Source organism: Mya arenaria, chromosome 9 (genome assembly GCF_026914265.1).
Source record: "Mya arenaria isolate MELC-2E11 chromosome 9, ASM2691426v1".
In the NCBI taxonomy this organism is placed as follows: Eukaryota; Metazoa; Mollusca; class Bivalvia; order Myida; family Myidae; genus Mya; species Mya arenaria.
This window is the reverse complement of record NC_069130.1, coordinates 12177938-12190765: the sequence shown is the minus strand read 5'-3', so window position 1 is coordinate 12190765 and position 12828 is coordinate 12177938. Positions and strand designations below refer to the sequence as shown.

The following is a 12828-nucleotide window of genomic DNA, read 5'->3' as shown; positions in this document are numbered from 1 at the left end:
GATGCTTGCCACATTTTAATGTTAAGCTTTAGAACTCGAGTGACATATTTAATGCCATCTCAGTGTTACCCTCCTGTTGTCCGCCCGGTTAGCTCAGTCGGTAGAGGGTTGGACTGTTAATTGGACAACCCGGGTTCGATTCCCGGGCGGACCAGGTCACTTCTGTTGTGATTGGTTATGAAATTCTTTCTACGACCATTTGCACTGCACCACTGACCCTGGCATGTACAGAAGTTGTCAGTTCCTTGCAGAAGTGAAGGCACCTAGTACTGGTTAATCGCCCAGGATAGGTGTGCGGCGGTTGAACTGTCACTCTGGGACCCTTCAATGTGCTTATGCCGGGACCCGGAGTATAAACTACTAACACCACCACCCTCCTGTTATAACCTTATCTGTTTTTCAAAAAAGAAAAAAAAAAGTTTTTAGATATTCACTTGAAATTTACCAGTGACATTATGGATATTATTGTTAACAGCCATAAGTTTGTCTTAAATGATAGTCTAATCATGCCCCATGATTGACTGAAAACCACCGTAACACAAATGAACTTTGGTCTCCACTTTTGTATTTCAGATCACGATAGTGTGCACCCTGTCTGTGTTCATCAGTGTGTTTGCGGAAAACAAAGAAGAGCAGATAGGAATTCCGAAGGAGAACACACGCTTTAATTCTTCCAACTTAACGTTTGCTTACACGGGACTCAGGGCGAAAACATTCCACCAAAACGCATTCTGTGAGTTGTGTATCAATTAAAACAAACACACAGACTTCTAAGCATTAAACTTTTACTGTCTTCTTCAGAAAATACAATTGCAGAAATTGCCAGTAATTTATTTTTCCATTTATTTCTGTCTGTAAATTGTGGAATTATGAAGTTATATATTAAATACATAATACTCATATGATTTACTGACAACTGACATCAACTTATTATGAGTGCTGTTGACAATTACAATGTATGCTGCATTAAAACATAAACATAATTTAAAAAGTAATAGATGAAATTGTCTTAGTATTGGTGAACATGTCATAAAGGTCCTTATACTAAAATTATTGTCCTGAAATTTGCAACATGTTTGAGGTATTTACATCAAACTTGGCACACAATCATGTTGCTTAAATATTTAAGTAAAAAGTGCTATTGTATTGGCAATGTGTGTATTTGCAATCTATTAAAAACAACAGGCCTATTGTATTTGCAATGTGTGTATTTGCAATCTATTAAAAACAACAGGCCTGTTGTATTGCTAAGGTGTGTATTTTTAATCTATTAAAAACAACAAGCCTATTGTATTTGCAATGTGTGTATTTGCAATCTATTTAAAACAACAGGCCTATTATATTGCTAAGGTGTGTATTTGCAATCTATTAAAAACAACAGGCCTATTGTAATGGCAATGTGTGTATTTGCAATCTATTAAAAACAACAGGCCTGTTGTATTGGCAATGTGTGTATTTGCAATCTATTTAAAACAACAGGCCTATTATATTGGCAATGTTTGTATTTGCAATCTATTTAAAACAACAGGCTTATTGTTTTTGCAAGTTGTGCATTTGTTCCTATCCATATTATACTGTCCGTGTAAATTCAATGTATGAATACTTCTTTTCCAGTGCGTTACACGAACGCCTCCGGAGTGGACATCGAGTCTTTCCAAGTGGATTACAGCACGGGAAAAGTGATGAACTTTGAAACAGTCTTTGCTATCCTGTTTAGCAGTGTCACTGGAATCATGAACGGGGCCAATATGTCAGGTAGGGGCCATTATATCAGGTAGGGGCCAGGTAGGGGCCAATATGTCAGGTAGGGGCTTGTTTTAAGTAGGATTTAAATGGTAATTTAGTATTGTCAAAAGTGGGTCATTTGCTCCAAAAGTTTGCAATTATCGATTGATGAAAACAAACAAAGAGAAAAAACTTAGAGAATAAATATGTAAAAATTGTACTGAAAATGATATAGCAAGCTTTCTTGACCTTGAACTATTGCAAAATTGGTTATTATATGCTTGATTTCGCTTAAAGTAAATACCAAAAATTAAAGCCGCAATAACTTGTCTATGACGTGGTGTTGGCCAATTATTTTAATATAAAAAATCAGCAAGCAATTCACCATTGAAATGATACCTACATTATATGGGGTCACCAAGTAAAATAAAACAATATGGCCAATGGAATGATAAAATGACTTAAACACAATGGTAGGTGGGTCAAATATCTTAAGCACAATGGTAGATGGGTCAAATACCTTAAGCACAATGGTAGATGGGTCAAATACCTTAAGCACAATGGTAGGTGGGTCAAATACCTTAAGCACAATGGTAGGTGGGTCAAATACCTTAAGCACAATGGTAGATGGATCAAATACCTTAAGCACAATGGTAGATGGGTCAAATACCTTAAGCACAATGGTAGATGGGTCAAATACCTTAAGCACAATGGTAGGTGGGTCAAATACGTTAAGTACGATGGTAGAATGGTCAAATACCTTAAACACAATAGTAGAATGGTCAAATACCTTAAACACAATGGTAGATGGGTCAAACACCTTTAACACATTTGTAGATGGGTTAAATACCACAATGGTTGGTGGGTCAAAAACCTTAATCAAAATGTTTGATGGTTCAAACATCTTTATAAGCGCATTGGTAGAATTTGTGTTCAATTTCAAGTTCCAGGACGGTAATAAATAGTGATACCATGATATTCGCTGTAAATGTATGCCATCTGTTGCCATATGGGATGGCATGCGATATAAAATAATTATGAGCTATTACCTGTAATAATAGATCCCTGAGGGCATTCAAAGTTGAGCTTATGTCACATACCATTTAACATTCAACAAACAGCAGCTGTGGTCAGTCATCCCTATTTTGAACAACAGACTTATAATACATAATATGTATTTAATACTGTTTGCGAATAAGCTTAGCACAGCATGCATATCAAACAACTCTGCACATCAAACAGACTCAAGGATGATACTAAAAGCTATCAGCTTTAGCCACAATCCAACTCAAAGAACTGTTTTCATTTATACATAAACCTCGCAATGCCTTTTCATCTGCATAGAACTGGACAACATTTTTAGCTCGAATTTTCAAAGAATAAGGAGGCTTTACTGCTTGCCTTCACAACGAACGCTGAAGTTCTTCTGTCAATCATTGAAGGCGTGGTTTCGTCGCATTGCAGTGTTTCTTGTTTACTTTTTTCACATATTACTGTGTTATTGTATTCATTTCTAAGACAAAGAGGCATATAGTCGAGCACGCTGTTAACAGCTCTTGTTAACAAACTCATAAAAACCCTCAATGGGATTTGAACCCGCAATCCCTACTTAGGAAGCAAAACAAAGGCAAAATGATTACCGGCTGCGCTAGCTCAGAGCAAGGGCAGTGTGTCGGCGTCCAACTAGGAGCTTTCATTGTGTATAGAAAATTAATTCAATTCAGGTGAGCTGAAGGACCCTAGCAAGTCTATCCCGAAGGGAACGCTGGCAGCCATATGTTTCACGTTCTGTACCTACTTTATACTCGTCATTCTTGTCGGAGGCTCCTGTTCCAGGTATGTACAGTCCAATATATACAATTATTGATAACCATATTTAATTCAAGAAGGCTGTGTCTTTTTGCATTCTGTGTCTCTTTGTGAGACTCGTATGTCTTTTTTGCTTTGACCTTTTTTTTTTCAAAAAATTCACTAGCCTTGCTTGTTTATTTTATGACAGTCAAAGCCATGTTAAGTACTGTTGATTGATTTTATTTTGTTTGGTCCTTTTTGTGATTTTTTGGTGTTGGTTAAATTGGAGCGCCATTTTATAAACATCACTAATTTAATGTTCGCTATGTCTTAAATTTACAACCTGATCTGTTTGTGAAACATTTCAAATATTAATAACAATTTGAGCAATTTACATTAGTCCATCCTCAACAAGTCTAACAGTGTACTTATACTATACTATTATTTCTCTATTGCAGGGACCTTTTGATCAACAACTACCTGTTTCTCCAGGATATCAACTGGTGGAGTGGCTTTGTCTTGATTGGAATATTTGCCACAACCCTCTCTGCAGCTCTAGGGAACCTCATCGGGGCCTCAAGGATATTGGAGGCCCTGGCTAATGATCGGCTGTTTGGTGAGAATGGCTTCGGTGATATTTAACTTTTAAAAAGAGCTTAACTATCAAATTGGGTTCTTGGCGGTCTAAAGGAACCTTATTGGGGCCTCAAGAATATTGGAGGCCCTACTCTATGACTGTTTGTTTGGTGAGAAGGGTTTTGATGGGATCTTATTTTAAAAAGGAGCTAATTATCAAATTGAATTCTTGGCAGTAAAACACAACCTTTTTTGGGGCCTCAAGAATATTAGAGGCCCTGCCTTATGACCAGCTGTTTGTAGAGAAGGGTTTTGATGATATTTAATTCTGAAAAAGAATGCATTTATCAATTATATGGATTCTTAGCGGTCCAAAGGAACCTTATTTTGGCCAAATAAGATTATCATTGCTCAATGGGGACACGAAGGACTGTCACGTGGGTGGTTTAATTCATTTCAAGCACAAATGCGAAAAACGGTACCAATTTATGACCTTTTCTATTTCCAGGAATTGTGTTAAACCCAGCCACAAAAACTACCAGAGGAGGTAACCCATATGGGGCTGTGCTGATTTCTTGGTTCCTTGTTCAGGTTAGTATGTATGTTGGATAAAGTGTTAGTTTTATTTGAGAACACAGTTATTTGAGCTTGAAGGTATCATACATGGCATATCCTCCGGCGTGGGGGGCAATCCCTCAGATAGTTGATCCATCCCACAGTCTCCCATCGGGGGATGAACATCCTGTGGAATTTTAAATGAATAATGAAATAGTTAATAATTTATGCAAATTTTATCACAGGGTAGAATTTATGCATCATGTTAATGGTAATGCCCTACATACTCTGAAACTTAATTAGATTTTAGATTTATTGTGTGTATAAACTACAGTCGAAACTTGTTGGCTCGACTTATTTTCGCCTGTCCCTGGGAGTTAAAGCAAATGGGGTTCGACTGTACATTAAATCAATGAGCAAGCCCCCCTGGGCCAGTATTTAATATTTATCTTATCCTTATCCTTGACATTTATCAGTAATTCCGTTCAGCCTATTGGTCAGCTAAATATACAAGTCAATCAAAATACTTAAATTATAATCTTAAACTTAAGTTCAATCTAAGTTGGTTATTGAATATGGCCCCTGGCCCCAGGGCTGATGTCAAAATCTCCTGGGGGCCGTTTCAATGAAGAATTTTAGTCGTAATTTCAATTACCTTAAATCGGTATAAACGACACAAATGGCAATACATCATATTGTTCTTATTTTTTCCTCCCATCTTATTTCATTTCTAATGATGGTTAAAGCTCATTTCACTCAAATTTGAAGCAAAATAATCAAACTATGGTACTAAAATAATTTCAATTTACAGATAAGATCTTTATTAAAATGGCCCCCTGGTTTTTGGAGCACAATCCCCTTGGAAGGTCTATAGAACTATGACATGTATGAAGTATACATAACTGGCATGTTCCACTTTGTGGTTTCAATGACATGTATGTAATACCAGTAGATGCAGTAACTACTTGAATTACTTGTTTTATTTAGAGCCATTAAAACAGAAATGTTGAGAGTAACCAGTATATTCTCAAATATATTATCATTCATATTTCAGCTGATATTGTTCACTTGCTGTTCTCTTGTTAAATAATGCGATAAAATTTATACTTCAGCTGGTATTATTGGTTGGTTCCTTGAACGCAATAGCCCCGCCAACCACAGTGTTCTTCCTGCTCTCGTACGCCTCGACCAATCTCGCGTGTGCGGCCCTGGATCTCGCCTCGGCACCAAACTTCAGGTTAGGTGGAAATGAGTTTAATTGGATAAGATCCATCTGTACATATTTCCCTTAAAACTTACGTTCATAATACTCTTGAAGCACCAGTCATTCTAAATAAGAAAAAGCACGAATATATTTCACATCAAATGTTTGTCACAACTTTTACAGATTGTTGTCCACATGCTGGACATGCTGGTGATTTTAGTATCCAGAAAGTGCAGCCTTTTATGAGAGATTACAAAATAACCGTAAAGAACAACCAGTCAAATCAGTATAAAACAATAAAAGCTATCTGGTATTGTTGACATGATTATCACATCAAACCAAACTTACGTCACAATTGAATGTCACAATTGAACATGCAATGTTTGTTTAGCAGTATGACAAATATGTTGGGATCTCATGATTTCCTATGGTATATAAATAAAAACGATATAATCTAGGGTTTATCAATATAAAGGAATGTTTATATGATTAGTTAAAATTATCATTTATCACTTCATTCCAAGAACAAGAACATGAAAAACACTAACTTTGTTACACACTACTAAATTTTATTGAAGGTTACACACCAATAAAATTTTCCACAATTATTTGTCATATTCAGGCCAAAGTATTTTTCCTGGCATACTTCCCTTTTTGTTATGTTCCAAACACAACACTCTTTAGGTAACACCATTAGACTTCATTGAAGGTTACGCACCAATAAAATTTTCCACAATTATTTGTCATATTCAGGCCAAAGTATTTTTCCTGGCATACTTCCCTTCTTGTTAGTTTCCAAACACAACACTCTTTAGGTAACACCATTAGACTTCATTGAAGGTTACATACCACTTAAACTGTCCACAATTATAATTTCAGGCCAACGTTTAAGTACTTCAGCTGGCATACTTCCTTGTTGGGCTTGCTTGGTTGTATGGTGATGTGTTTCCTTATATCATCTATCTACACGTCCGTGGCAATCATCATCATGCTAGTGTTGATCATAGTTCTCCATCTTCGATCTGTACCGAGCGAGTGGGGATCTATAAGTCAGGCCTTGATTTTTCACCAGGTAAGCTCTTAAGGGTTAATCATTTCAGTATTATTTTTTTCAACACTATTTTTACATTCAGCAATGACCGGATAAAGTAGTGTCTGTTATGATTTAAATACAGAGATGCAGTAAAGCTGAGTCTTTGACTCGAAATTAAAGCTAGGAACTCTCATTTTGAATAAAATATGTGTCCCAAGGACCCCCAAAATTAACATTATTGCAGTCAAACCCAAATACTGGTAGCCCATATAATGACCCTGATTTGATAAACATATGGAACACAGAATCACCAGCTGAAAATCTTAAGAAAAGCCTGGTTAAATCTGTTGGAGTTTAACCTAGTTTGGCTCTTAACTAAAACTTATGTTTGAGAACTTACATTAAATAGCTTGATGGAATAAAAACTATCATTGAAGACAATATAACAATACGTATGTTTTAATTTTCTTAAGGTACGAAAATACCTACTGATGTTGGACATCAGAAAGTCCCATGTCAAGTACTGGCGTCCACAGATTCTTCTGATGGTCTCGAGACCCAAACAATCTCCAGAACTCATTGACTTTATCAACGATATCAAGAAGGGTGGTTTATACGTCATAGGGCATGTACGTAAAGGTCACCTTGACGACTTCAAAGAAAACGACCCATTGTATGAGGAAAACCTCCGGTGGATGAAGTTAGTGGATCGACTACAGATTAAGGCCTTCGTTGAACTGACCCTTGCTCGGACGATATGCGACGGGCTTCATAATTTGATACGCTCTGCAGGGATTGGAGGCTTAAAGACAAATACTGTGTGTCTGGGATTTTACGATAATCACACGCCAGAGGACGCATTGGCCAAGTTCCATTATCGAAGAAAGCGCTTTTTCGGAACGGTTTCACATACAGGGCAGCCATTAGATGTCGGGGAGAATTTTAGAGGGACAAGAAATGGCGATAAAGACTTGGCTGGTACAGAGTATGTGAAGATGATTGCTGATTCACTGAAAATGCACAAGAACGTGATGCTTTGTCGTCATTTCCATCAGCTTGATAAAGAATCCATTAAAGCAACAAAGGGGACTTTGTTTATTGATGTTTGGCCTGTGAACTTCTTCCGACCAGAAACTGCAAGTTATTTTGACAACACATGTCTCTTCCTACTTCAGCTTGCTTGCATCATCAACATGGTCCCTGGCTGGAAATCTAAAGCACGCCTTAGAGTTTTCCTATTTGTCAACGCACACTCCGAAAATGCGACGAACAAAGAGCACAAACTAGAAAACTATTTACGTCAGCTACGAATTAATGCCAAAATCCAGGTTGTTTCATGGGAATCCATCGCTCAAAGCATGGTTTCAAAGGAATTTGATCTCAGTGTCAATTATTCCGAAAGTCGCATGCAAGAATATAACCACATTTCCACAGACTTTCTTCAAGCGATAAATAAAACAATTGTGTCGTTTTCAAAAAGAACTGCCGTGACATTTTTGTACCTCCCGCGACCTCCAGAAGAGAACGTTGATTACGAGCGGTACCTCGCGCAGTTGGATGGACTTTCGGACAATCTTCCACCCACAGTGTTTGTACATGGCTTACATCCGGTGACATCGACTACGCTTTAATGATAGGCAGGGGACTAGTTGCAATTTAAGAAAATTTACTTCGTATCTCAGTTGATTTGATGTTCCAAGGCACTAAATGTCGGTTGATATTGATAACAAACTTTGAGTAAATTCTTTTGAGGTCCGTAAGATGAGAAAATTATTTTACTATGATATTAATATTCAGTGTGTTTGGTGGAAATGCCTTCTGATTTAATGAACAAATTTCTAGCAATTTTTCTTGCAATTATGGTTTGTGTAATAATTATTTATACATGTGTATCTATATATATATATATATATATATCACTTTTTTCTTTATTCATCAAATTTAGTCTAGATGATAATAATTATATACATTCAAATTATGTGCTCCTACCATCGGCGTAGCTCCAATAGGCACGGTAGGCCCGGGCCTACACTTCTTTTCCAAAAATGAAAAATACAAAACGTCCAAATCTGCAATAATAACTGAAAGGTAAGGGGTGACAGCTTAATTAACATTCAAGTGAACACTACATGTTAACTAAGCATGTTTTTTCTAATAAGTTTTGTATTTCAGTCCTGTTATTGTACATCATAAGCAAGACAACAATAAAGTTTAGTGAAGTGCATTATAATTTTACTCCAGATATAAGCTAAAACGCACCATATTCGATCTGGAGTAAAAACAAATCCCGGGGGAGGTCCCCCAAACCCCCCTACCAAGTGGGCCTATACTTTTTAATAGGCAAAGCTACGCCCCTGCCTACCTTGTGGGAGTGTTTAAAGGCCGACACTATACATTAAGGTTGATGGAAATATTCTTTTTTTTAAATAATTTATATGTTGTTGAACACATTTGACTTGAATAATCAAATAAAAAAAGCATATGATATGAATACAGATGAACAAATATAAGCCTTTGATTTTTTTCTTATTAACAGCTACGTGGCCACAAATTCCACAGTTAAAAAAGCGCCAACATAAAGCTAAATCAATATATTTTATGGGACACGAGAACATACATTATGGCATGTGCCGGAATAAGAATTCTGGCTTGTTGAATCAAAAGTCCAATGACTGCTGTAATTTTGTCTTGGTAATTTAACATACAGGCGAACCCCATTGGCTTGAAGTCCTAGGGACCAGCGGAAAATACCTCGAGCCTCGGGGAATTCAAACCAAGCTGGAATGCTAACCTTCCATATTAAAAAAATAAATCCTTTACATCCATTTCGAGCCAAGCGAGTTCGAGTCAACAGGGTTTGACTGTATTGCCATGATAAAATACTCAAAGTTGTAAAACATTATAAGATTGGACAAAGGAGATTAAAGTGGCTACAAGATTTCCATACTTTTTCCTGTATACTTGTTTGTTTTACATAATAATATAATATTTGCACTTGTGGGTCTATTGCATTGATTAATGGATAATGTTTAAATATTCATAATTTCTGTATGATTTATGTGTCCTATGAAAACTGATGGTGTCTGTGTAATTCAGTGATTGTTGTATTTTGTCAGTTAGTCTTTCTTGTTGCCATAAATTACCTTGTCAGATGTTCTCTGTATATGTAAAGATTTAATTGATGAAAGTTTTGTTAAGAAGAGCGAATATGCATGTTTATTTTGAAATGTATATATGCCACAGAGTTGTATTCATGTTCACTCATTATTCCATGGGCTTATTTTCATTGTACACTTATAATGCCATGGGGATAATATTCATTGTTCACTCATTATTCCATGGGATTATTATTATTGTACACTCATTATACCATGGGTTTATCTTCATTGTACACTTATAATGCCATGGGGTTATTTTCATTGTACACTTATAATGCCATGGGCTTATTTTCATTGTACACTTATTATGCCATGGGATTATTATTATTGTACACTAAATTATGCCATGGGCTTCTATTTATTGTACACAAATTTGGCCCTGGGTTTATATTAATTGTACACTAATAATGCCATGGAATTTTATTCATTGTTCACTCATAACAACATGGGATTATATTCATTGTACACTAGTTATGTCATGTCATTAGATTCCTCATTCACTCATAATGCCATGGGCTTATATTCATTGTTCTCTTATTATGCCATGGGTTGATATTTATTGTACATTTACTATGTCATGTGATTTTATTTATTGTACACTTATCATGTCATGTAATAATAATTATTTTGCACTAACTACACCATGGGGTAATATTTATTGTACATCCTACACTGCAATTCTGTGTGCCTTTGACATTTTCATGTAGAACATCATTTATTTTTATATTTTTCATTCTCATGCTTTAAATACAGTTTAAATGGTAGCCTACAATATGATAATGAAATACTTTCAAAGCCTATCCTTTTGTTGATGATGAAATTACTGTTTGTCGTCTTAAATGAAAAAATGTATATGTCTCTAAACATATCTTTTTTTATAATAAGCTTTCTGGTGGATTATGGAATTTAATCAGTGAAATAAAGCTGATATTTTTCGGGTTTTATCAGCGCAAAATCATTTTGATATTTTTCTCTCTTTTGAAAGTTTAGTCTGCTGTCACTTCAGCATCAAATTAAATCTTTAATTATAAATGTAGCTTTAAGAACTATTCTTAAGCTTGTAATTTATCTCTGTTTTCAACCAGAATACAATACATTATTTAATATACGCATGATTTTCTGCTTTGATTATTTGGAAGAACACTGTTTGCTTTATGATGAAGCATGCGCCGGCAATAAAACTGCAATCCCATCCTAAAGTTTTTGTTTTGTGTTTTATAAAAATCTGTTAATATACCATTTGGTACTTACATCATTGAACTTTATGTATAATTCACAGAGCGCCGGCATTGCCCTTTTATGGGGAATCTGTCTCTAAGCTTTAAGGTAGGAACACGGGTCTTTCGTGCGACACATTCTCATGCTATGGCGGTCGCTACATGGTGTGCCATATAGAATGGACACCAACTATTAGCTGTTAGGCATATACCGCAAGACAAACTAAGTTTAGAAGGTTGCTGTGACATAGACCTTGACACGGGTCTTGTGCGTGACACATATGTATGCTATGGTGGTAACTTCTGCCAAATAATTTCAAAATATGACCATGACTGAGAAAGATATGGACTGGACAAAAACATGACGGGCGGGTGACATGCCTATTTCCTATATGGTGTAACAATTTGATGTATAATAGTCAACTAAAGACAATGACAAGTTTGAAAATTTAAATTATCAGATTAATTTAGCTTGCATGATTCGCGAATACATATTACAGACCCATCGATCAATTAGCACGATCTTATAGCATGTGCAAACGAAATTATTATTATATTAATTTTAGACGAAACATTTAATTAGTCCAACAAGTGTAGTCCATCTTGTTACATATTGCACCCGTTGCACTTTTTGAAGCGGGGTTTAATAAATAAATATGTTAATATCATAACCATTGCACCCACCAAAAAATTCGGGTGTAAACTTTGCGACACGCAAAATACATAAACAATAAAATACATGAGTACCACTACATAGTCATATTTATTTAATTCATGAATTATTCAAACGCATTTAGAATAAAAAGATATTTTATTTTACAATCTAGATAATTGTTGTCGAGGATTACAAAAAAGATTTACGTTACGGTCACATGTTGTTAAAATAAAATCCCAACAATTGGTCCCAACATGTTAAGATGTAATGATACATTTTCCTAGATGATTTGCCACTCAATATTATGTGCTGAAAGTCTTTATGACTCGAGAAAAGAAAATGCAATACAATCCATCAAAATATTAACAATATGGCCACAGTTAATATATAAATTGTCTGGCGTTTCCCGGCCGACTAGGGAGGGGAGGGGGGTTTAGCCTCTGCAGAGGTCGTATTGTTTTCCGTTTTTTTAAGCTGTAGACCGGACATGCTTAAGTACCACACATCGAAATCAGGAATTGTCAAATCTACGTTTTGACATGACATGTTAAAAGAATTAATGCGCCGGAGGTACAAACTGGGACGTATGATGTTATACGGTTGAAAATAGTGCGAACTGAAAGAGCACTTGATTTAAAAACGTTCATTAGATTGCAACGAAGTTTGAAAGCAGGCCAAATAATCTTAATATAATCTTGGCGAGGAACCGAGTGGAATAGATAATTATAGATAATAACGCAGATCATGAAAAAGAGTTGATATTAAATTTCACGTTTCAATTTATTTACTAAAAATTACACTAGCAATAAACTTTCGAGATGAAAGCAATGTTCATTTATCCTAATACACATAGGTTTATCCGTCCCTGTAATTAAACTATTCCATTTTATTCAAACAAATATAAAATTACGTTA

At 35.7% G+C, this 12828-nt stretch overlaps 1 protein-coding gene across 2 annotated transcripts in view; it reads left to right on the top strand.

The window, feature by feature from the left end:
- LOC128246812 (solute carrier family 12 member 9-like) overlaps positions 1-11228 on the top strand; it is a 39073-nt gene extending 27845 nt beyond the window's left edge. For both annotated transcript variants that reach the window (XM_052965265.1, XM_052965266.1), the window contains 8 exons: positions 574-733; positions 1615-1755; positions 3450-3561; positions 3975-4132; positions 4601-4683; positions 5760-5884; positions 6731-6923; positions 7358-11228. In XM_052965265.1, the coding sequence (XP_052821225.1) occupies positions 574-733; positions 1615-1755; positions 3450-3561; positions 3975-4132; positions 4601-4683; positions 5760-5884; positions 6731-6923; positions 7358-8515 (2130 nt within the window). In that variant the 3' untranslated portion in view covers positions 8516-11228. The remainder of the gene's footprint in view (positions 1-573; positions 734-1614; positions 1756-3449; positions 3562-3974; positions 4133-4600; positions 4684-5759; positions 5885-6730; positions 6924-7357) is intronic.
- The last annotated feature ends 1600 nt before the right edge of the window (positions 11229-12828 follow it).